The sequence below is a fragment of the Chaetodon trifascialis genome, chromosome 2 (assembly GCF_039877785.1).
Source record: "Chaetodon trifascialis isolate fChaTrf1 chromosome 2, fChaTrf1.hap1, whole genome shotgun sequence".
NCBI lineage: Eukaryota > Metazoa > Chordata > Actinopteri > Chaetodontiformes > Chaetodontidae > Chaetodon > Chaetodon trifascialis.
In genome coordinates this window covers 3541039-3567081 of record NC_092057.1, presented here as the reverse complement: position 1 = coordinate 3567081, position 26043 = coordinate 3541039, and the positions used below count along the sequence as shown (strand labels likewise).

General features: G+C 45.7%; 1 protein-coding gene across 1 annotated transcript; it reads left to right on the top strand.

Annotated features, from left to right (window-relative positions):
- Positions 1-100: 100 nt before the first annotated feature.
- On the top strand, positions 101-25154 carry dchs2 (dachsous cadherin-related 2). Its single transcript, XM_070990504.1, has 20 exons — positions 101-133; positions 378-569; positions 702-933; positions 2320-2556; positions 4953-5981; positions 6071-6258; positions 6681-6780; positions 6884-7044; positions 7379-8222; positions 8448-8687; positions 12616-12750; positions 14423-14632; positions 15028-15888; positions 15972-16085; positions 17273-17484; positions 17573-17724; positions 18120-18250; positions 18350-18636; positions 19555-19696; positions 21439-25154. The coding sequence occupies exons 1-20, from the start codon at positions 101-103 to the stop codon at positions 24048-24050; spliced, it is 8112 nt and encodes a 2703-aa protein (XP_070846605.1). The 3' UTR covers positions 24051-25154.
- Positions 25155-26043: the final 889 nt, after the last annotated feature.

The window sequence follows — 26043 nt, the reverse complement described above, 5'->3', positions numbered from 1 at the left end:
AGTAAAAAAAAAAAAAGTCTTTCAAGACTCAAAATAGAAAGTTATAAACGTTGAGCTTGTAAAAACTTAATGTAGGTGCAAAGGTTAATATACCGAGGTGATGCTTACAGTAGATAACGGCCTTGTGGTCGAGGCAAGAGCACATGCAAACAAAGGATTGGCATCAAATAAGGCTTTAAAGTAAGAAAAGCCTCTAATGAGAGCTAATCATACTGTGCATGTTTTTTTATTTGATTTGGTTTCTATCATACTCCGTTCATAACACCAGCAAAATCCATGTGAGTTACTCTCAGCAGGTTTTCTTCCTCTGAGTTCGTTCATGTCTAACACACCTGTGGGACTCGTGGCAGTGAAAGTGTCTTTGTCTTCTTCCTCAGGTCGTCGCCACAGATGCAGACAGCCCAGAGTTCGGCACACTGCTCTACTCTCTGTCCGACGGCTTTGATAAGCAGGACAAACACCCCCTCTTCAAAATCCACCCGCAGACCGGAGAGCTGTGCGTCTCTCAGGACATCGATTGGGACTCGGGACAGACGGTCCACGACATTCTGATCAAGGCTGAAGATCCGGTGAGTGGGCTGCTTCTCTCTGGAGAGCCTGGCCTCCATTTTTAACCACCATGATGTTCCTCCTGTGCTGCTGATTTGGCTCTCAGGCTGCAGCCTTTAATGTTTGTCTTTTTTTGACTTTCCAAACATCAGGGAGGCCTGAGCGCTCAGACCTACGTGCACATCGAGGTGGAGGACCGGAACGACAACGCTCCGGTGTTTAACCCCGACCAGTACACGACCAGCATCAGCAGCCACGCTCAGCCCGGCACTGAAATCCTCAACGTTATCGCCACCGACCGAGACTCTGGCAGGTTCGGACAGGTCACCTACGACGTGCTTCCCGGTGACGTGTCCAGTTTGTTTGCACTGGATAAACAAACAGGTAGGCCGACATGAGGAAACCCAGAGCTCTCTGTGTCTTTATGGTTTTGTTCCCAAAAGGAGGAACTTGGGAAAATGAAAAGTGCTGAAGAAAAGAGCAAATGTAGAGAAATGTCTGTCTTTAGCTTAATTCATCCATCTGACGGTGGCCTGAGGGGCAAAGCAACAAAAACTGGATGAAACATAGTAACAAAGCTAAAAAGAGAGGAACAATTTTTGTTTGGTTGACTGACTGGGCCTATTATTTTCTTTTATATTAATATAACAGATGAGAATAATGCACATAATCATCATTAACTTGTTGCTTATTAGCATTCACATTAGTAGCATATTACATAATGCCTTATTCTGGACGTTAGGGTCAATAATTAGGAGATTATTGAGGGAAGACTTTTAATTAATTGCCTGCCAGTTGTAGAATATGCTAATAAGGCATTAATATGTGCTTTATAATGACTAATAAAGAGCCAATATGCTGCTAATATGCATGCTAACACAGCTAGTTACAGGTGCACATGTGTCTCTTGGTATAAAGTCTTACCAAATGTGACTGTGTTTTCAGAAATGCTCTGTTTTGTCGCTCAGGGCCACCATATCTATGACACTTACTCTTTGGATATGGCGTGTATGTAAGTTTAAGGTTTTTTAAACCTTATTTGGACGACATCTCAAGCTTCTTGTCACATACATCCACTCACTAGTCTTAAGTAACTTGTGTGAGCGGCAGTCTCAGTATTCAGGGATAAACAACTGCTTACTCTGTGTAAGTCCCCATGATATGATTGTCGGTGTCACTGCTCAGCAGGGGTGGTGCAGAAAGCCCAAAGCTTTATATCCCCATGTGGCTGAGTGTAAGATCAGATCTGCACTCAGCCACAGAGAAATACTGAATAAACCTTTAAATGAAGAGGAAAAACATTTTATTTGAGTGGCTGAAGTGGCTCTGTCTGCACATGGATGCTTTTCCAAACTAAATCGAGTCTGAGCAGCAGGCGTGATTCTCTCAGGTCGCAGGTCGGACCTCCAGAGCGATGGCGGCTGTTATGGATGGGATCGTAAAGTAGCTTTAGGTGACAAAAATGAGTCTCACTGACCCATCTGTCATTGTTGTCTGTCTATTACTGCAGGACACAAAATGTTGACTTCCATGTCGACTTGATTATCACCAACGCAACATGTTGCACTGGTGATTTTTCATGATTGATTATAATTATGAATTAATTAAAAATGGTTAATGATTTTTTTCCTTCTGCTAGTTTAGGCTCTAATCTTAATGAGACTTTAAACTGGCTGAATAAAGGCAGACTTTCAACTACGTAGGTGTTTGAAAATTAATAATTAATGAATGAGTGAATGCTTCAACCTTAACTTTCATGTGCCACTGCAGGAATGCTCTTCCTGACCTCCACGCTGACCCACCTGGGCGCAGCCAGCGTGAAGCTCTCAATAGCAGCGAAGGACGGGGAGGGCTTGACCTCGGTCCGGCCTGCAGAGGTCACCATCAATGTTTTACGCAGCGCTCAGGCTCCGGCTGTGTTCCGGAGGTCGCGCTACACCTTTACGGTGCCTGAGGACGCACCGCCGGGGACTTCTGTGGGGACAGTGGAGGCCATAAACCCAGCAGGTGAGTGGATACCCTCGCTTCACGTCCTCGTTTCTGCAGCTGTGACGACCGTGTTTTACTTTTAAAATGCTCGTCCCAAGTTAACAACCAACCCGTCATTCCCTTCCAACTAACATAATAACATAATTTAAGCGGCTCTGCAGGATGTAAACAGGAAGTAGTAGAGTCAGCAAGTGTGCAACTGTGTGCTACAGTTTTTCTTAGCTTATGTTTGTTTACATTTAGGGAATTTCACAGCATTAAAACGTCGGCCGAATTAGCTGTTAGTAGTGTCTGTTTGCAGTGTGCCCATGGATGTGCAGGTAACTGTCACTGGGTAACTGTGATACTGAAGAAAAGGCAAAAATATGACAATTTCCAAGGAAGTTCTGATGTTATCAGGAGCATCTATTTTCTGTGATTTTTAAGTGGATTAATGGTTGTTTATGCGTGATGTGCATCATGTCTGTGTGGTTTAATCGAGCGTCCCGGCATGCACATGTCCCTTTCACCTCTCATAGTCTTACTCCTCATTAAAATTAAAATTGGCCGGTTGTTTAACGAGAGGAAAAACAGCAAACCAGCTCTAAAGGTCCTCAGATGGCTTGATGACCCAGTCGTAATCGCTGTCACCTCTCGCTCTCTCTCTGTCTGCGTGTGCCAGTTTGCACGACAGGTGATTTGGAAGCTATAAATCTTGTGCCAGGATTGGCTGCGAATGAGGTCATAAAGACATAACTAATAACTTTCCATTCACTCAGTTCAGTTTCAACAAACATGTTGAAATGAAAGCAGCTAATTGATTGAAAAGGCTAATTTCTCCAACACGGGGCGCTGCAGAAACACAGTATTTAAGCAGGATTTGTCCTGACAGAGCGAGCATTGCCATTGTTGAAATCTCCTTCTTTAATCTTTAATCCCCTTTAGCCACATGCACAGATGATAAAGGGTCAAAAGACAACTGTACACGACATTCTGTCATAATTCTTGGACATTAGAGATAGTCCTGTCATAAACACACTGTGCACCTGGACCTGTTGTTATTATAAATATGTGTATTTAAACTGTATTTGTTTTGTGAGAGTTAATTCATTGCAGAAGCAGGTAAAAGTACTATAAATACATGTAGGATTCTGAGTGATGGAGGTTCAGCAGCTTGTATTCTGTGTAAAATTTGATCTGCAGTAACTTTGATTGCAGTCTCCTCTCTCTGCAGAGGGTTTCCAGACTCCCTCATTTTGCAGGATTATCCCTTCGTAGTCTGCTTGTTACTCCCCTCTGCGGCTAAACCACTCTGCTGCACTAGACAGTCATTTAAGGTTGTCTAATCAATTAGCAGATTAACGCTTCAATGTAAAGCGGAAACAACAGAGCTTGGCCTGTTTGACAGGGGTCGGCCAGCGTTAAGCTGTTGAAGTGCAGCAGACACTTGCAGGGGATTAATGAGATCTCCTGACCTGCAGTGTAATTACTTCATGTTGCTTACTGTGCGTGTGCTGCGCATTCATGAGGTGAAACAGTGTATTTGCTTGACGTATTACGTGTTTCTCCACCACGTGCAGAAAAATAGAAAGGTCTCCAAACTCAATTTGAGACTTAATACGTGAGAGGGCAGAAAGTGTTTCGCCTTCTGAGCATGCTCGACCAATCAGCACTGAGGCCTCTGAACAAACAAGCATGACAGAGTCTCTCAAATTCCCAACAGACACAGATTCGCCATCGGTCTCGATTAACCGAAATAAGCCTATTTCAGCCTTGCTCAGAACATCTTCACACAGGTTTAACCTCGCTGTGTCGGTCACAGCCTTAAGCTGCGCCGCAAAACACACGCCCTGTTGTGGTGCTGTGGGGTTAGAAACTACATCAGTCTTTTATCAAGTGACTGAATAACATAAGAAACGTAAGAAAAGACAGAATGAACACAAAGACAGGAAAAGAAGGTTAATGGAAAATAAGATGAGAGAATAAAACCCACAGGATAATAATAAAATAAAGCTAAAAATACAATACAAAGAATGCATGAAATCAAAAATACAGCAGTTTAATGAAAGTAATAAAAGTTAAAAATAGAGTGCATTGACTACATTCTCGCTGAAAAAAACTGTAAAGTATGCTTTGTTTGTACTCTAGCTGCAAAAACAGTGTACTATAAAGGTTAATATGTAGTAGATACTGTGTGCTGTATATTGTGTCAAACTGAGACTCAGCAGCTGTCTCTGGATGGTATGTTGATGCTGTCACTTTTTTTATTGCTGTGAACAATAAAAAATATCAAGTGACAGATGTCTTGAGGACAAATAAAACCAAAACTGTCTGCACGGTTTAATGCAACCGCTAACGGGGACTTTGAGGAGACTCCAGATTGTTTTGTAATGTTTTGTTGTTCGTCTCTCAATAAGAACTCTTTGTCCTCACAGACTCTGTGGAATCAGTTTCCTATCGGATCTCATCCGGAGACCCTCAGGGTTTGTTCTCCGTCCATCCGCGGTCCGGCGGGATCAGCAACATCAAACCCCTGGACCACGAGTCGCAGCCGTACGCCCTGCTGGTCCTTCAGTCCTACACCGACTCCTCTCCGGTTTACAGCACCACCCAGGTCAACATCACTATAGGCGACATTAACGACAACGCCCCGGTTTTCCCCAAAGTCAGTGACGCCATCACGGTGTCCCAGAACACCCTCCCAGGAACAGTGCTGTTCATCGCTCACGCCCACGACTATGACAGTGGCGCCAACGGGAGGGTGCAGTATCACCTGAAAAGCACCAGAAATGGGACGTTTGTCGTTGACCACAACCTCGGGACGGTGACGCTAAATCAGAGCTTGCAGGTGGATCATCAGCAGAGGTACAGCCTGGAAATCGTGGCTGAAGATGAAGGAGAACCTTCTCAGAGCTCTACACTGACCCTCACAGTCAACGTGGACCGCAGCGCTGCCGAGGACAGTCTGGCCTTCGAGACACTAGTCTACCAGGTGGAGATAGGCGAGGGCTACAGGAAGGACTCGAGGGTCATCCAGGTGAGGGCGCACCGGAGCCGGGGAGGCCACATGTCAAACTCCGGCCTCGTCTACTCCTTGGAGGCAGAGGCTGGATTTCCTCCTGCTCCGTTCCGGGTTCACCCAAAGACCGGATGGTTGTATCTCTCCCAAAACCTCGACTATGAGACCGAGTCCATGTTTCGTTTCCGGGTGTTGGCCACAGCCAGGGAGGCCTCGCTGGCGAACGTCACAGCTGCAGCCACAGTGACGGTGCTGGTGCTGGACATCAACGATAACGCCCCAGTGTTCAGCAGAGAGGTCTACTACTTCACCGTGTCAGAGGGGCCGTCGCCTCAAGGCCTGGTGGGAACAGTCAAGGCCGTGGATAAGGATTCTGGGAAAAATGCCCAGCTGTCCTACATCCTGCTTTCGGATGGGAAGTTCTTTCGCATCAACGCTAAAACAGGTAAAACCTCACATTAATAGCGCCATCCTCAGGTGCGCTCAGCCTCACCTGCATCCTCACCTTTCTGTCTCTTCCCGCTTCCCTTACAGGCGAAATTATCAACTGGGTGGCGCTGGACCGGGAGCAGCACAGCCAGCACAGTCTGAAGGTGCTGGTGACAGACCAGGGCCGCCCTCGTCTCAACGCCACCGCCACCGTTCACATCCTGGTCACCGACATCAACGACAACACCCCGCAGTTTACGCACCTGCCGGCCAGCAAGGAGATCAACGTCCAGGTAGAAATGCCAGGATTGTACTTGTGTGCTATACTATAAGAGTGTGTTTGATCCTCAAATCCTTCAGATGCACAGTTTATGGAGGGAGGAAAGGTTTCCATAGGGATTCCTATATTAGTTCCCAACCTGGGGGACCCCACAAGGGGTCGCCAAAGCTTCATGGGGGGGTTTAGAGGCACATGTACAATAGGCCTGTATCTCTGCATTTTATTCTTTCTGAACAACAAAAGAACGAATAAATGAAGACGAAAACGCTGAATTTGTCTTAAAGAAGCAATAAATGTATGCATGATTGTGTAAAATTACAAAAAAATGACAAAATGCGGAGAGATAATTGTGTAAAAAGTCTCTTTAAAGCGTGCCATGTGGCTGGCATGTTGCTCTCTCCAGCGTAATTCACACAGCTCCTCTCCTCATGGCAGATATGGGCCGGTCTACCTGCTGGAGCCCTGGTGACGAACATGTTCGCCAAAGATTTAGATGCAGGAGAAAACGGAACAGTCGCCTTCTCGCTGGTCACAGGTGAGTTTTGAACATTGAGCTGAGTTTATTGGATTAGTGCAGCTGTGCGGTCGCAGTATGATCCACCTGTTGACCGGAGTCTCCTCCTCCTGTGTTGGTTTAGAGGAGGAGGGCGTCGGACACTTTGAGATTGACCGTGAAAGCGGAGACGTCCGAACAACAGAGCTTTTCACGCAGAACGCTGACGCGTACTACGCCCTGAGAATAAGCACCAGGGACCGCGGGGCCCCCCCTCTGGAGGACACTGCAGTCGTTCATGTGCAGGTGCAGCATTCCTCCACCTTATACCAAGACTCATAATGTTCTCTATGAGTGGATTTTCTGTTGGATATACAACTCCCATTATAATCCACTATATGTGTAAAAATATAAAGTCACTGATGCAAAATAGGCTGGAGCCTTAGTGTAATCTTGTGATTTTGCTTAAGAAAAGAACAAATTTATAAGTTTGGAGAAGACGTATTATTTTTTTAACGTAGACTTTTATATGAAAGTCTTTTGGTGGAGACACAGTGTTTGAAGGTCTTCATCTTTCCTCTTCATGTTTTCGGTTTTGACCTGTTGAAATTCTGCTGTGTCATCTGTGTCTGACCTGCAGGTTCATGGGTTAGAGGCTCTGCACGGCCGCTCTGACCACCAAATTGTGAGGCGTTTCACGGTGAAAGAGGACGCGGAGCCGGCGACCATCATCGGCTCTGCCAGCGTCGCGGAGAAAGGCAGATTCCACTACTCCATCTCCGAGGGCGACAGCAGCGTCCACTTCGGCATCGACGACTCCTCCGGCGACATTTACATCAACCAGCCGCTGGACTACGAGTCTGCCACGCAGTACTTCCTCATGGTGCGAGCCGAAGATGTCGGCCTCGGTCCTGGAGCGAACGTGTCTGTGCTGGTCAGCGTGATGGTGGAGGACGTCAACGACCACACGCCCTGGTTCCCCGATAAGCTGGTGGTGTTCGGTCTGTGTGAGGATGCTGCAGTTGGGTCACTGGCGTTCGCTTTTCATGCCAGAGACGCTGATGGGACGTTTGCTAACAGTGCCCTGCGCTATTCCCTGACCTTTGACCCCAAGCTGAGCGCCTCCTCGCCACGCTTCCCCTTTCAGATCAACCCTCACACAGGGAGCCTGACCGTCGCAGCACCTCTGGACCGCGAGACCACCCCCAGCTTCGCTTTCACCGTGACTGCCACCGACCAGGCGTCGAGGAAGGACGAGCGCAAACGGGCGTCGGTGACGGCTCAGGTCTTCCTGCTGGATGTGAACGATAACCGGCCGGTGTTCGTATCAGCCGACACGGTTCAGGTGATGGAAGATGCAGAGGTGGGGCGCCTGCTGCATCACTTTGTGGCCATAGATGGAGACGTAGGTGAAAATGGGGAAGTCTCCTACGTCATATTGGCTGGAAACCAGAAGGGATTCTTCACGCTGGAGGAGAAAACAGGTGGGATGATTACATGGAAGCACTGATAAGTGACTATTTCAAGTAGAGTTAGACTGATCAATGATGGGGGGCTGTGGCTCAGGAGGCAGAACGGGCCCTCCACCAAATGTATTTACCATTTACCATAAACTATCCAGGCCAAAATGTGGGCAGATATGAGCTCACTGTGGTCATTTGAGGCTGCAGTTTTCAGCTGTAAAAGCACACTTTCTCCGTCCTCTGCAGGCCTCTTGTTTCTCTCGGCCCCTCTGGACTATGAGACGCAGCGTTTCCACCACCTCACCGTCCGTGCGGTGGACCGCGGCCTGCCCTCGCTCTCCTCCACCCAGACCCTGACGGTGGAGGTGGAGGACGTGAATGACCAGTCGCCAGTCTTCAGTCAGAGCGTCTACAACGCCAGCGTAGCGGAGAACAGAGACCCTGGAGAAGCAGTGATCAGGGTCTCTGCCATTGACAGGGATTCAGGTAAGAACTGTCGCTGTCATCACCAGCCCAGAACGAGCGATGGCATTTTTCTGCAAACCACGGAAATGTTAAATTTCTACATTTGATACGGATCAAATCTGCGTTTCTACAGTCGAAGTGACGTAGTTCAGATTAGAGGGACTTTTATACGAGCTGAGTTTCTCATCCGGAGGAGGGGATGTGGCGGCGAGACGATTCTGACGCGTGTCCTTATTTTCCTCATCGGAACTGAACTTGTTCTACAGAACAGATAAAATTTACTTGAGAGCCTGGGGAGAAAATCACTGGGAATTGATGAGAAACTTCATGTGAAGCGTCTGAACTTCTCTAAATCATGACATGGTAGTATGACTCCCAAGCACCTAGATGGCAGCACTAGCATGTATCCTTGAGACCAAACAGCCTCAAACCAAAGACTCCCCATAAACCCCGCTTCCAAAGAAATTGGGACGCTGGGAAAAACAAATAAGAACAGAACTGAATCATTTCCAAACAAACTGTGTTTACTGACAACAGTCTCACAGAGTCTTCCTGAGCTCATGTGTTCATCTCCTTCATCCAATCATGTGTTCACAAAGCGGTGAACCTCGCTCCGTCCTCGCTTGTGAGCGACTGAGCCTTTCCAGGACGCCCCTTTCATACCCAATCATGACACTATCACCTGTTACCAATGAGCCTGTTTACCTGCGGAATGATCCAAACAGGTGTTTTTGGAGCGTTCCACATCTTTTCCAGTCTGTGAAACGTGTTGCTGCATCAAATTCAGAATAATCAGATATTAACAAAACTCAATGAAGCTGATGAGGTCAAATATTAAATATGTTGTCTTTGTGCTGTTTTCTGATGTCAAAAAGGATTAGCAAGATATCACGTTCTGTTTTATTTATGTTTTCCAACTTTCTTTGGAATCATAAAACATAAAACCAAAACATCAAACCAAACAGTAACACATAAAATTAAGATATTTTTAATAAAACTCAAGGAGAAAGCGTCTGAGCTCCTAAACGAGGGGGAATTTTCTAAATTATGAGGACATGAAAAGTTGTTTTTTTCCTTTTCTGTGCCATTTAAACCTGTTGTGATCTTTGAAATAGTGCTCAATGGCAACACTTTTCTGTTGAGGCCGCAGTACAACGGTTCCTTTCTGGTGTTTTTAAACTCAAGTAGCACATGACAAAATACAGTTTAGCAGCAGCTCAGCCTGCCGTGTTTTGGTTAAACGTCAGCGCTGCAGTGAATCAAGGTTATCGTCTGTTTTGTTTCACCCCATTAGCACTTTAATTGAAACCAACCCCTGGCCCGTTCCCGCCTGTGTTGTCCCATCTGTGTCTTTTTTCACGTGCTGTACGTTCACTGTAAGGCCCGGCGAATCTGGCCCCTAATCATATTCACAAATCTACACATCAGCCCTGTTTATTTTAACACGTTGTGCACGGGGCCTCCTAAATCCCATCTCGTCTCGTCGTGTTGACAGTACGAGTCCTTTTAAACAGTGGAGGTGGAGGGCATGTGGCGCGAGGATCTGGACGGGGGGGCTCTTGATGTGAGCTAACATTCTTGGGGGTGAGAATTGTCCAAGAACAGCAAGCACACAGCTCCTCTGGGAGATCTGAAAGGTCCTCTCTCCTGATGATTTCCATAATCCAAGCCATCTGTGCCAATAGGCGCCGTGTTTTCATCCGTCTCCTCCGACCGGCTCATCTGGCAGCTCAGTGCGCTCTCCCTCCAGTCTTATTTGATTATCATGTGCGCTGCTTTCGCTCCCCAGCGCTTCCCGAAGATGACCAGTGTTTTGTGCCTGTGCTGGTCTCTGTATCCAGTTTCCGTGTGCTGGAGTCAGTCAGAGGAGAGGTGCAGCATCACTGAGTGTGACAGCAGCTAACCTTTGTGTTACTCTGCACACGCTGGATCACTGTGCATGAGAGCTTTTACTTTTTCATCCTTTGCTTAATGTTAGCATCAAAAGAACCTGCCGTGTGATGCAAGTGATGCACCCGTTATGTCAAAAATAAGGCCCATATTTTAGAAAACATGCAAATATCACATGTCGTTGAAACGTTCTGGGCACAGAAGATCGTCTGAATCACTCTGTGGAGCGTCTTGGTCTTCGTCAGTGGTCACTCAACACTTTTCAGGCTGTTAAACACAGTAAACAGGGGAGACCTTCAAGCTGAAGTATGGTTTGAATTTTGTTTGCGGTGCTCAAAGCGCTGAAAATTACATTAATTCAGGATTGCATCAGTTCAACAGTTGCATCTCAGTCCAGAAATATTGTCTGTATTAGTCTGGACAATGTTGAACTAAACGAACTCCAGCATCACTTTGTGATAGAGGAGAACAAACTTTACTGTGGGACCAGTGCTCCCCCTGAAGTTTGGCCTCTTAATAATAGAAGAAGTTCTTCCAGAAATCCCTCCTCTTGTTTCATGAGGACTACTTCTTTGGGCGGATCAGTTAAAAACTGATCACAGGGATTTTTCAAGTGCGCTTCGACGTCTCAGATCCTTTTCATCTTTAACCACCAGCCGTCATCCAACGCTGAGAGCTCCCACACTGTTTCATGTCCACGAACACTGCATCCATTCATCGTCCAGCGCAGGTAAAGACAGTCCAGCTGTTCACCGGCAGTCCTGACGGTCTGCAGAGACCCTCTGAAACTCAGATGCTGAGCTTCAGCTCCACAGTTTGTGTGTCATTAACTCTTGGTTAATGTTTGGCTGCCAGGAGAAGAACCTGAAGGCAGCAGGGCCTGACTGGAGCAGCTCAGATGAAGCTTTTGCTCCCCTGTCAGCTTTTAAAGGTGACGGCTTCTGTTTTCAATTTGCCGTCAGATAAGCTTCGTCTGAACTGAGGCAGAACACACACGAACTCTGATGAGGTGCCGAGCTCTGCGCTGATATAACTGCTGCGACTGAGAGAAAACAGATTGACCAGTTTTGAAGGAGAAAACATGAACACTATATGAAAGTATCAGCTTTTAGACATGAAAGGTGTAATTATTTTTATAATTGTGATTATTTGTCACACGTCTTTCATGAGAAATGTTACCTCTTAAAGTACCTCTGCCTCAGAGAAAGTAAAGGTACCTCACTCCTGACGGTTAAGGTTGACAGAAGTTCAGTTAAAGATTCCTGATTTGCTTGTTTGAAGATGAGTTGATTTATATTTAATGAGTAGATTTTTGTACTCCGTATCCTTCACAAGAGGGGCGGGTTTGTGTTTCCTGCCTGTGATCAAGTGGAGCTGGACAGCATGCGTGAAGGACACTTTAGTCAATCAAAATGTCAATCAGAAGTCCTGAAACACACAGTAAAAATATGTTGTACTCTGGTACAATTCAAAGACTTAAGTAAAAGTATTTAAGTAAAATCAGGGAAATTAACTTTAAGTGTTAAAAGTAAAAGTGCTGAATGTAGAAAAATGGCCCCTGTGACTGTTCTAGTATTATTTATTACATCTTTAGATTATTATTTCTCATGCATTAATGTAAAATCAGGATTTCACTGTTGGTTTATGTGGAACTTTTCTGTGTGGGACTGCAGCTTTTCATTGTGGATTAATCTGCTGGTTATTTTCTCCATTAATCGACTGATTGGTTTGTAAAAATTCAGACAGCTATTAAACTATGAGAATGATCCTCAGCTGTACTTGAACATTTACATGTTTTATGTGCAAAATGCAACACGATTTATCGAACAAGCAGTAATTAAAGCTGTCAGATAAATGTATTGCAGTGAAAAGTACAATATTTCCCTCTGAAAATACTCAAAGTATAAGTACTTCCACTTCTGCCGGTCAGTAACTATAATAATAACACTTTGATGTGAATTCTTCTTCTTTTCTGCTTAGTTTCAGTATTTTTCCACACATTTTTTGACATCCCTCCTGCTTGTAAAACACACGTTAACCCCCCTCGTCCCCCCTCCAGAGGAGAATGCCGCGGTGTGGTACAGCCTGCTGCCCGGCCCCGGCTACGAGCTCTTCAGCATCAACCCTTACACCGGCCTGATCACCACCACCTCCTACCTGGACAGAGAGCAGCAGCAGCGCTTCACCCTCAGAGGTAGGACGCCAGCGCGTGCTGAGGAGCCCCCTCACAGTAAAAACCCAGTGGGGACAGGTAGAGTGCTGTCCTTTAGGGGACACCAGAGGAAATGATGAAACCTTCATCAATATAATTTTCAGCTCATTAAGCTTCACGGAAACAAGCAGTGGTGCTGCATCTCACAGTATTTATTATTTAGCCAATCACTGCGCAGCACCGGGCTGAAGTTAGCCTCACAATCACCAGATGGATGCATGTTTAGAGTCTGCATTGAGTTGATGTAAGTTTAAAGTTGGTATTGATCAGCTATGCCTGCATCATCAATGCTGTGATCACATGAATGTACGATGCTCCTGCTCGGCTTTACGTTGAAGTGAACGCTTGGCTCAGATCCTCCTAGTCAAAGGTTATAAAAACATCTGAAATCTGCTAAAAATAAAACCTGTACAGAGGTTTTCGACACTCTCTATCAGGCTTTTCTCTCCTTCTCTGCCCCTCTCTGTTTCTCATTCTCCACCTTCTCTCTCGTCATGCTTCACGGCCAAAGTCATAAAGAATTCAAGGTCTGCCGTTAGTATGAAGGCAGCGTTATTGTGCAGATTGATTTATGGTGAGGAAACAGTAGACTCTTAAAGGGCGGAGGTACGGTCTATCTAACCTCCGCTGACTGCGCCGCTGCACCCTCTGCCTTTTGAAGTGTTTGCTTTCACTCTCTTGTGGGCATGCACAGTCATTACATTCAAACTGCTCGGCGGCACTCGGTGATAAACTGCTTTCAGATGTTTTATCATAATATTTGTACAGTCAGCAGTATGATGAACAATTAAATCTAATAACAAAATATAATAACAGGAAAGCCTGAGGGTCTTGAAGTCGTGCCAGAATCGTACGGGGCTTGTTGGGAAATACCGAAAGATGTGGGGACAATTTGCTCTGGCTGCAGACGCGTTTGGAAAGAAATGAAATACCAAGCTCTTTGTAGCGTGTATTAAAAGCTGCCGCAGTATTTGCTGTTGACAGGATTTTTTTCATTCTTCGGGTCTGTCCTGCTTTCAAAGTCTAGAAAGGCAAAAAGTTTGACTCATTGTGGTGTTTAGAGACTGAGAATACTGAGCATTACTCTTTATTTCCATACGCTGCTCCATGTAATACTGATGCTTTCAATATGTACACTGAATAGCTGTTGAAGGAGCTCTTACAATAAGAGTCTGTGGCCTATTTGAACTGTTTACTGTAGTTTTATCTCATATTTAGTCGTGCCAGTAGCACGGCTCTGTTGTCACTTGGTTCAGACTATGGTACTATGGTTCAGGTCCTGTTAACCTTGTTGATGCCTGACTTTTCTTCCAGCACCATCTTGAAGTCAAAATCTTTGTCCATGATTAAATACTTGCAAAATATCAAATGTTAGCATGCTAAGCTAAGACGGGAAACGTGGTAAACATACCTGCATGTTAGCACTGCCATTGTTAGCATTTAGCTCAAAGCACCGATTTATGTACAGAGATGCTAACATTGCTGTAAACTGTTAGTCATGTGCTCTTGTTCCCTCATAGTAAAGTAAATAATGGTGGACAAACGCATATGAAGCATTCATTTAATGATTTCTAATTTCACACGACGGCTAAACTTAAATAAAAATGACACCAGGACTTGAGCAGTGATGCTTTGTGTGAATTCCCGCCTGCAGTCCAGGCTCGTGACAGCAGCACGCGGCCTCTGACCGGGACGGCCACCGTGCTGTGCTCCGTGCTGGACGACAACGACAACCCTCCAGAGTTCATGCAGTCGTCCTTCCAGATCAGCCTGCCAGAAAACCTTCCTCCTGGGGTCGTCCACACTGCTCAGGCCTCTGATCCAGACCACGGGGAAAACGGAACCATACACTACTCAATATTAGGTGAGGAGCCAGGAGGTGCTCTGTATGTCGCGCTGTCTGGATCATGATTTGGTAGTTTGGGCTGTTCATTCGTGCAAGTTTTAAACAAACTCTGAGGTTAAAAGAAACTTATTTAGAAGAGAAAACGGAGGCAGATTCTTAAATTACTCCCCAAGCTGCTCGTTATTAGCATTCAGTTTTAATGTGCACTGAGGGATTATTAATTGCATTTGGTTTTGCCTTCAGATAAAGTGCTTTGGATAATTTGGCTAAACTGTTGTCTCGTGTGACTCGTGTCGAGCATAAATCATAGAAATGTTACTGTAATGGATAGAAATGGTGGGACAATCCAGAAAAATAAGACTGAAGTTGTGATAAAGTGGAATTATCCTTTAATTTCCGTCCACTGTCTTTAGGTGAGGACTACAGAGGTCTCTTCACCATCAACAGCCACACGGGTGTCGTCAGCACCACGCAGGTCCTCGACCGTGAGGAAAGGCAGAATTACACACTCACCATACAGGCACGGGACTACGGCCCCACCCCGCTCAGCTCCTCCACCCAACTCCAGCTGGTGCTGCTGGACCAGAACGATAACATCCCGGCCTTCACCCGTAAGAGCTACCACGCCTCCATCAGCGAGGGCCTACCTGCAGGAGCGGAGGTTCTGCACGTCCACGCCTTCGATCCTGATGAGGGGTCCAACGGGGACGTGACCTACTCTCTGACGGAGGACAGCAGCCAGGGGGCCTTCTCCATAGATGCCCTCACGGGATTGATCCGCACCACCCGGTCTCTGGACAGAGAGAGCAGGGCTCAGTACACCCTCAGAGCCGTGGCCACTGACGGCTGCACCCAAGGACCGCTGAGCTCTGTGGCGTCTGTGAACATCCAGGTGGAGGATGTGAACGACAACGTGCCGGTGTGTGACCAGAACCCCATCAATGCCTGGGTCTCCATGAGGACTCTGCCAAACCAGATAGTTTCCACGGTGACAGCAACAGACGGCGACCAGGGCGACAACGGGACCGTCCGGTTCATGCTGTCGGATGAGGAAAATCTGTTCGACATCAACAGCGAGACAGGGGAGATCTCGCTGAGAAGACGCGTGAGAGCAGGTTTCTCCGGGAGGAAGCTGCAGATCGAGGTTTCAGACCGAGGACGGCCTGCGTTAACCTCCACCTGCCTGTTTTTCATCCACCTGAAGGGAGAGCACGAAGGACTGCAGTTCACAAACAAAGTGTACAACGCCACAGTGAAGGAGAACAGTCGAGCTGGTACGTTTCAGCACCTCCACCCCTTCTGTTTCCACTGATACCGTTAAAAACCTCGTCGACCTTTTCACTTTCTCTTTGCCAAGGCACGTGGATCGCGAAAGTGGAGGCCAGTGACCAAACCAACAGCAGACAAAGGATCACATACACCATCTTTAGTGGCAACGAGAATCGCATTTTCTCCATCAACCGCCACACTGGTAAGAAACATGCAACTCTGCAGGCAAAAACATCTCTTTTGTTCCTTTTTCCTCATGTCCACCCAAAGTTGTTGCTGGAGTTCACTGCTTATGATTAGCAGCTGGCAGTCGAGTTATACGTCATGCACACTTTCATCATTTAAGTTATGCTAATAGCACAAATGCTCATTCACTCACCCGTTTTATTTTCCATAGAAGTATCCAGAAGAGCCTTTGACTTCCAGTCCTCACCATTGTTTATGTGTAACCAACCGTATCTTCTAATGCAGCCATTCGGGGTTCTTGTTATTTTCTGTGTGTCTTCAAAATGCTTTTTCAACTTATCGGGTTCATCTGGTTGTTTATATACAAGTATTTCCTAAAGAATTATGATTGTTGCCTTTCTGATTTTATCACATTCTACCCCAAACTCATTTTGACTCAAATACACATTATTACGGTGACACAGGACTGAATACTTTTTCAGGGTTAACACAGAAACTTGAACCTAAAACAGCTTCTGTCAGCACCGCTTTAAAAAGATCAAAAAATCTTTCGTTTTCTTTCCATTACTTCCTCCTCATTTTTTCACAGGCTGATTAAAATGATGCATCAGAGGCCAGAGTAGAACTCATCGTGCGCTCTGTTTTAAAATAAATACTACTCTCTGACCTGAAAGTACAGTGAGCCACAGCGGTCTCTGATGCTGGCTTTGCAGTTTTTGGGGGGGTGTAGCAGAGCGGCGCAGCGGAAGCGTGCTGGGCCCATAACCCAGAGGTCGATGGATCAAAGCCATCCTCTGCTATGGCAGCAGTTTTTGGGTGGCACGGTGGGGCAGTGGCAGCACTGTCGCCTCACAGCTAGAACTTCCTGGGTTTGATTCCCGCCTGGGGCGCTGTGGGGACAATGCCTTATCTCGAGGAAAGGGGTCTTTCTGTGTGGAGTTTGCATGCATGTTCTCCCCATGTTCCTCCATAAAAAAATGAAACCCCCCTGCATGAAGACCACCACCTGACCAATGGTGACGAAAAAGAAACTGGGTCGGCCAGCAGCCCACCGCTCCTGGTCTACCATGGAGGAAGGACTTACCAGGATGGGTTAAAAGCAGAAGAAGAATTTCACCAAGCATGCCGTGTGTGCATGTTCTGTTTAATGTGACAAATAAAGGGTGTCTTTCTTTCTTACATGGGTTTTTCCCTCTCATCCAGGTGAGATCCGCGTGCAGAAGGATAACTCTCTGGACTTCGAGGTGAGCCTTCAGATCCAGCTGGTGGTGCTGGCCGACAGCGGGCTGCAGACGGCTCACTGCAGGGTCTCCATCAGCCTGCTGGACGTGAATGACAACGCGCCGGTGTTTGAACACAGCAGCTACAGAACAGCTGTCTGGGAGGGACAAGCGCACAACACCTACATCATGCAGGTAGCCGCTACGAATGTTCAGCTCTGTCTGACATTGGACGTACCAAGCAGGCAGATTGTGCATTTTGTTGTGATCATATTTTCTGCAGGTGTTCGCGTCCGATGCTGACAGCGGGATGAACGGGCAGATTGAGTACTCCATCGTGTCCGGTAACGCTAACGAAGCCTTCATCTTAGACTCTGTTCGTGGGATTCTTGCTACCAATGTCTTACTGGATCGTGAGATCACCCCCTCATACAAGTACGCCTCCCTCAGATATTAAACAGTGTTACGTACCCATTCCTAGAATGTATGAATGAAGACAAAGCTAGATTAGTACGTTTCTACGTTCCCCGTTGTAGCTAACCTCTGCATCACCAGAATCTGAGTAATAATAATCGTTATCTAAAAATCTGAGACGTGATTCATGATACAAGTTAAAAGTTGTCTGCACTTGATGTGTAGTTTTTAGCCTCAAACCATTAAAAAGGTATGTAATTATCTTGTTGGCATTCAACACTCACCCTGTGCGGGGTTTCTCGTTTAATTAGTGAGATGTGTCTGATAATAAAAACGATAAAATGAAATCTGTGGTTCTGTAATTGTTGCTTTTTTAACTGTTGTGGCATTGCGTGTTTACTGCCTGTATGTTACAGGCTGGTTCTGCAGGCAGCAGACAGGGGGAACCCTCCGCTCAGCAGCACCGCCACCATCAGGGTCCAAGTGGTGGATGTCAATGACAACAGCCCCGCCATCCCCCCCATGGAGCCTGTGATTATAGCAGAGAGTGAGGCCAACCGCCACTGCTGCTTTCAGTCATTAGTATAGAAACACTGCGTTCTTTGTCGATTTTGAGCTTATTTTGACGCCTCCTGTTTTACTGTAGATCTGCCAGCGGGGTACATGGTCGCCCAGGTGACTGCGAACGACGTGGACCTGAGCTCGACCATCACCTACAGCTTCTCAGACAACAGCAGCACCAACGTTCCCTTTGCTATCGACCGGTATACTGGCGTGATTACCCTGACTCGAGCCCTGGACTACGAGGAGCAGACAGAGTACACGCTGACAGTCTGGGCGTCTGACTCCCTCCACCAGACCACCGGAGAGGTCAGAGTTCAAGTGCTTGACGTCAATGACAACGCTCCAGTCTTCGCCAAGGTCTCCTACCAGGTACAGATGATAGATTTATCGATCAAAAGGGTAGAAGGTCTATTTGCCAAATGGTTTGGGTCAGCGGGCATTAATAATATGCTATATGCGTGCTGTCATCACTGCAGGAGAAAATGAGCAGCCCGCTAACAAGTCATGCCTTATTCAGGATCTATAATTTGTAATTATGTTGAATAAATTGCTCTTTAATTTAATATTAAATGAGATTAATAAGGACAAGTTTTGGGTTTCCAGGTTGTAAAATGTACCTGATGTACATCATCCCACAGCATAACTTGGTCTGTCTGTGTCACTGCTGTTTCATGAATGTGGTTGATTTTATGGATCATTTATTAACATAAACATCGGCTCATCATCATCGGCATTTGGTCACTTCTTCAGAGTTGGGGAGATTAAAAGAAGAATGGTCCAAACTGAAGCAGCACAGGTTGAGATATTTTGACTTGTAGTTCAGCTCAGTCTCCAAAAGCACTGGATCTTACATTTTCCATAACAGATACGACACCCTTAGGGCTATTTTCTCAGATTTAATGTGTAAAATGATTCTTCTTTAATAAAGGATCACAAGGTTTTCAAAGGGTTTCATACTTAGCAGGTCAGAAATTTGAAATGTTTTTCATGGTTAATGTCTGGATTTTGTTGCAAACACTCTGCAGCTCTTCAGTTTAAGAGTGGGACTCTCCATTTGAACCGAAGAGTTGACTAAAAGGATAAAGGTTATATACCAGCTGAAGAGATTTTTCAAACCTGGCAACCCAGAATCTGTGCTTACTCATGCATTATAAAGCATCACTAAATGTTTAGGAACCAGGCCTGTTTAATAATTATAAACCTTTTATGAAACCTCATTAGAAATCTGACTGGATGTAGATATACGTCATGATCTTGGTGTAGACGTGACTCTCTTCTGTCTTCAAGGTGGAGTTGTCAGAGTTGGTGTCAGCAGACACGTTAGTGTTGTCAGTGTCCGCCAGTGACAGAGACTCTGGACGCAATGGCAAGATCACCTACAGACTGCTTTCATCTCCTTTACAAGGCTTTTACATCCAGCCAGACAATGGTAAGAACAGCTGATGGAAGAGACACGCTGCAATGCTCTGATATAAACGTCTGATTGACGGCAACCCGTCACTGCGAGTGTGTACATGTATATATAGAAAAGGGAGAGGTTAAGAAGCCACCAGAAGCATAAAACAATGATCCAAGATGTATTGTAGTTCATCTGTAAAAGACATTAACTCAAGCTTTACAAGTTTCGTGACTTATGGCTGTCTGGTGGTCCGATTTCCATATTCATCCTTCTTATTCCCTCCATTAAAATCTGCTTTTCTGGCGTTGTTAAAGGGGCAGCCGCCAAAGAAAAGGGCACAGAGAAAGTCTTTGCCTGGTTACGAGCACCTCAGCGTACGGTATCAGAGGTTACTGAGAGCTGTCATGCTGCCAGTAGCTGTAGCCTTCTCCAGTGTTTATATTTTTGTAGTCTTGGATGTACAAAGTGGGTTCTTCAGACAGAGAGAGAGAGGCAATTACAAGTCAGTGAGATAAAGTGCTTCAGAGGAGCCGTGCCTATCCTATTATCTCCCTTTTAAAAACCCCTAAACCCAAGAAGGAAGATAAATCCTGAAGAGCTGAAAGGAAGCCACCACTCCTCAGTGCTGGCGAGTCTTTTCCACTCAAGTGTGATTTATGGGCTTCTGTCATATTTGAGCTCCAAAGTTTAATATCAGAGAAATGTATTTGCCCTGTTTTGCGGTGAGGAGCACTAATGGAAAGCCAAATTTGCATCGATGTGGACCAAAGCTCTCCAACTAGAACCCAAAAAATTAACGTGGTGCTTTTTGCCATGCGGTGCCTCTCAGTTTTTCCAGGCCTATTTGTTTCACAAACAACGAATGGCGCTGCTTTAAAGTGGAGCCACAGAATCAATAAAGCCATCCGGTAGAAACGTTTAAGTGGCAGTGAAGTGGAATAATAAATTGGATGGACAAACACATAATTGTCATCCAAGAGGAAAATTTGCCCTTACAGTCTGCATATGGAATTCATTACAGGGTGGTCACACAGGAAATGATGTTGCATTGCGGCGTCTAATGACAAGGACAATTTTGATTTAACTCTCAATATATTGTCACACAAGCAGACATGTTTTATAGTTCTTATTCCAAAGAGAAACAAATCCAGGAACAATCTGTGTATTTGTTAAACCATCTGTTAAATCAATTGACTTTTATAGTTTTATATTGGTAAGACCAGATGTCAGGTCTCGAAAAGGCTCTTGACCTTATAAGCAGTTGTAAGATAAAATCAACATATGTTTGACTGACTTACTACAACATATAACTGGCAATATAATGTTTTGATAACAGTGAAACAGATTTTAGTAATTGATTTTTGGCCACTGAAATCTGATCTCCTTGTGAAGTTGTTTTGGAAAATATGTTAGCAAACAGTCGCTAACATAGAGCTGCCTGGAACATCAGTGTTGGAGTGATGTTTCTGAGAAACATCTGCTAAACATAAATCCACTAGTCAGTCTCCTTTTACTTTTGCTTTACTTTCTACCAACTCCTGAGAAAGTTATCTGGCTCGGATAATGTGCAGTGAAAAACAGCAATAATTCGCTAAAAGCAGCTAAAAAGCTCCATAGAACAAAGGGAGTTTGGTGCTATTTGTCTGTTGGTTTATCAACATGAGCAGCACCACATTGCACAGTCATTGGATATGTTGTTAATATAAAATATATTGATTATTGCAGCTTTAAAATAAACCTGTTCACTCATGAACACATGCTTTGTCTTGTAGGGTCTGTTTTCACCAATAAGCCCCTGAAGGCCATCACAAACAGCAACCTGATCCATCTTCTGGTTGAGGCCAGAGACGAAGGCGATCCAGTGCAGTCGACTGTCACCTCCATAGATGTGCTGATTCTGGACACCAACGACCATGCGCCTTTGTTCCACCAGGACATCTACACGCTCACTGTCCCAGAGGACACACCCACAGACATCACCTTATTGACACTGTCTGCAGAGGATCAAGACTGGAGCCTGGAAAACACCCATCTGGACTATGCCATCGTCAGGGGAAATGAGGAGAAGCGATTCTGTCTGGAAGTAAAAATGGTTCACGTTGAGAATCAGATGAGAAATGTAGGAAAACTTGTTCTGTGTAACCCTTTAGACCGCGAGACCACTGAGAGCTACGCACTAACAGTAAGTGTGTCTGATCGAGGAACACCTCCGCTGAACAGCTCTGCTGTCGTCATGGTGACTGTGACAGACTGCAATGACAATGCCCCCGTTTTTTCCAACACAGAATACCATGCACAGGTGAGTGAAAACAGCCCTGTAGGTACAAGGCTGGTCCAGGTCACTGCTCACGATCCTGACCTGGGAATCAACAGCCTGTTGCGGTATGACATTATCTCTGGGAACAGCAAAGGCCACCTCAAGCTCGACCCTCAGTCTGGCCTTCTGGTGCTAAACCACTCGCTTGACTACGAGGAAGACTCAAAATACACCCTCACCATCCGCGCTTCCGATGGCGGTGAATCATCTGAAGTGCGTAAAGTGGCTTTTGCAGTGGTCTTCATCACAGTGTTGGATGAAAATGACAACACTCCATACTTCATGTTCCCTACTGTTAGCTGTTCTGTGCTGGAGAACCTCCCAGCGTTCACTCACACCTGTTCCGTCCATGCTGTTGACAATGACTTAGGCTCCTATGGCCAGCTCACCTACTCTATTTTGTCCTCCTGCTTCATGGACTATGGCAGTGGCAGCCCCGAGAAGAAGGAGGCTTTTGCTATCGACCCCCTAACAGGTGACATTCACACCAGACAGACCTTTGATTATGAACGTGAGAGTGAGTACTGCTTTGTGGTGGAGGCCAGGGACAAAGGCGACAAAGCAGCTACAGTGAGAGTGCTTGTGAACATCAAGGGAGTGGATGAGTTCAGTCCCGTCTTCACCCAAAATCAGTACCGTTTCCACCTTCCGGAAAATGCCAAGCCTGGAGAGGTAGTTGGTTATGTGATGGCGTTGGACCATGATGGAGGGGTGGACGGTATTGTTGAGTACTCCCTTGTGAATTCATCTCCGTTTTTCTCAGTAAACAAAACGATTGGTACCATCTTTGTGTCAGATCATGTGTATCGCAGAAGAGGCAGCCATGCCAGTGAGGACATGGTGAAGCTTGTAGTGTCTGCAAGGAGTCCCAGATTGGCCTCCAGGACCACCAACTGCCTGGTTTTCATCAATATCTCCAGCTCAGCTGAGGCACTCACCGGGGTGCCTCTCGACACACACATGCTCAGTTTGAGTATCTCGCTAATCATGTTCCTCCTCGTCCTTCTCATTTTTGTGGGGTTGGTTCTCAGGTACAAGATAAAGGAAGCAGCGATCAAAAAGGCTGCTGCCATTGCCGCAAACTTGAACCACGGGACAAGCTCATTTGGCAGATCCAATCGGCAGATGCTAAGCGGTATCTCTCTGCATGAGATGAAGCGGCCCAGCGTTTTGATGACCAAGAGGGACATATCAAACGCGTACAGTCAGTCAGACTCAAGCGGCCGTGGATCAGCAGAAGGTGAGACCGCTGAGGACCAGGAGATCAAGTGGATTAATGAGTACCCCTGCCGTAAAAGAGATGAATCTGCTCAAGGCAACCAGCCCACGGGGATCCCACATTCTGCTTTACCTGGGGACAGCATCTCCTGCCACTCCATCGATGTAGGGCCGGAGAACATTTTATCTGTCAATAAATGTTTAGTCTCGGGGATGGCCAGCACAGAAAGCCTCCACCACTTCAAAGAAGAAGGGGGAGGTGAGGGACTGCTTCCTGCAATACATAGGGTGAGGGATTTGGAGGAGAGCATGAGGACGAATGGGTATGCTCCCCTGTCAGAAGCCCACGTCTCTGCAGATTCTCTTTCTTCACTGGTGTGTCTAGAGGAGCAGCTGCAGGGCAGCTACAGCTGGGACTACATTTTGGACTGGGAGCCACGCTTCCAGACTCTGTCCTCCGTCTTCACTGATATCGGGATGCTCCCTGACGAGGAGCTTCAAGGTGGCCATGAGGACTTAGCGGCAGAGGCGAGCTGTCTCATGTACCCACCACCGCTTATAACAGGAGTGGCTCAGCCTGGCATCAGAACTGTACCTCCACGAAACCCAGGGCGTGTGCCAAGCCTGAGAAGGAAGCCTTCTTACCGCAAATATGCGTATTCCCCCTTAGCAAGGAACACAGGACTTACCCCGTCAGCCATGACGCCCAATTTCTCCCCATCACTGTCTTCTCTCACCATTAGGACCCCTAGTGCCTCACCAGTTGTCTCTGAGACCGGGGTGGGCGGTATCAAACTTGACTCAGGTCCCCTCACGGCAAGTCTGTTGGAGGCAGAAATCCAGGTGTAGACATGAACTTTGACCAAGTTTATCTTTGACATTTCCATCTTCCATTCAACATCTGAAGGAATTTCCCTTAACGTTGAAGGGATTTTAAGATACACTGCAGTTTAGTTTTGACAATATTCTAATATATTTGTAAAATACAGCACATGAAAGTTTTTCTAGATAGAAGCCCTGGACTTTTTGACCGTGTTCACCTTGTTTCTATGGTTTTAGACTCATGTGCCATGAGTTTAATCTCAAAGGAGCAATACTAGGCAAAGTTGTCATTAGAACACAACGTAGTCATTTAATTACTTAGACTGAGTTCATAACTGGCTTCTGTAATAAAACTAATATCTGGGAAAGCCTGGGCTCAGCCTTGCATTATATTCTTATAATGCAGCACTTTGAACAAGAGCAGATGTTCGAGTCAGTGATTAATTATTGAATGTTTCATTGTAAACATGTTTATACGTGCAGAAAATGAAACACTTTATTATTGCAGTTGGTTGCAGCGTCTAAATGGAGAGTTTTCAAGGTTGGTTTAACTTTAATAACCAAAGAAAGGCAGCGTTGTTCGGCGGTTAAGTCTGTCTTCCTGGAATCATAAAAAGAGTGTTTTGAATACAGACCCATTTTTGCCTCCCTCTTCTTTAAAATATTCTGCCAATAAAATGCCAATAAAATCCCATAATGAACAGAACTTATTTTATTCCTTCAATCTAGGACAGCTCTTGATATCAGTCGTTCAAGGCTACATAAGTGTCAAGGCTTATGCAGACATTATCCAAAACACAGAAAATATGAGAGATTCTTCACTGGCACTAAATTTGTACAGATTCAAGATGTGTTATTGTCCTGCTGTCACTGATCAGCATGATGATTTTATCATGGTTTATAAACCAGCTCCAGGTTCTGGCTGTTTTACTTTTTATCATCTGTTCCCTTCATGATTGTGTGCTGACCGTAGACTATGGACACCCCATTAATAAACAGCACTTTATAATTCTCAGAGAACTGTATGAGTTTATGTTGATGTATTTCCAAACAAATTTCCAATAAAGAAACTTTCTTCTGTATTTTGTTGGGTTCAGCAGCATTTAAAATTGGGACGTTGTGGTACTGATTGTCTTTATAGATGATTTATTGGCTCATGTCACATTCAAAGACAGGCTCAGACTGCGTCCCACATTAAAGATGCAAAGAAGCGTTTTGTTTTCGAGGCTTTGTTGAGGCAACATCATCAATTTTTAACTAATTCGACACTTTATTATATGCACGTGCATCATTGCAGCTCATTTTCTCCACTTCCAGTATTGGTCACTTGTCATTTTTTATTAAAAAAGCGGACGAGAGTCTCCACGGCTTCTTAGGCTTTTTGATTTTCGCTGCTTGAAGCAGTGGTCTGAACATCGGAGAGCTTTGCTTCTCTTAGAAATGTAAGAACACAAAGTGATTCAACATGGCTCCACTTGGTCTGCTGTTAATCCAAATGTGCTGCCCTCAGGGAACATATGAGCTGAGGAAGCTGAGGAGCTAAAGTCTTTATCAGATAGTTTCATGAAAGACAATAAACAGTCAGGCCCCGAACCATACCAGCCAAGTGTGTCCTGCATGTAGTCGCTGATGGGTGTGTAATTATTTATTGACTCAGTCCAGTCTCTCCTCTGCACCTCAGTGGGTTTGCACAAGCTCTGCACTCCTCTGTATTTGTGATTTCAGCGGGTCCTTGGCCTCGGGATCACGGCGATGGAAGAGATCTCTCGCCATATCAGGTGATCTGGCCAAACAAGCTTCTGTGTCTCAGCAGCTCAGGAGTCCCCGTCACTGGAGCAAAGAGCTGCTCAGTGGATCTTTATCAAGCACTGCCTGTCAGTCAGGCAGCTGGATTTGCTGAGAGGTCAGCAAGTCTCAAGTACAATAAGACTCTTTGGCAGTTCTGTAAAAACAGAGACCTTTTTGCACTTTTTCATGAACAACCCTAATTCCAATAAAGTTGGGATGCTGGGTAAAACAT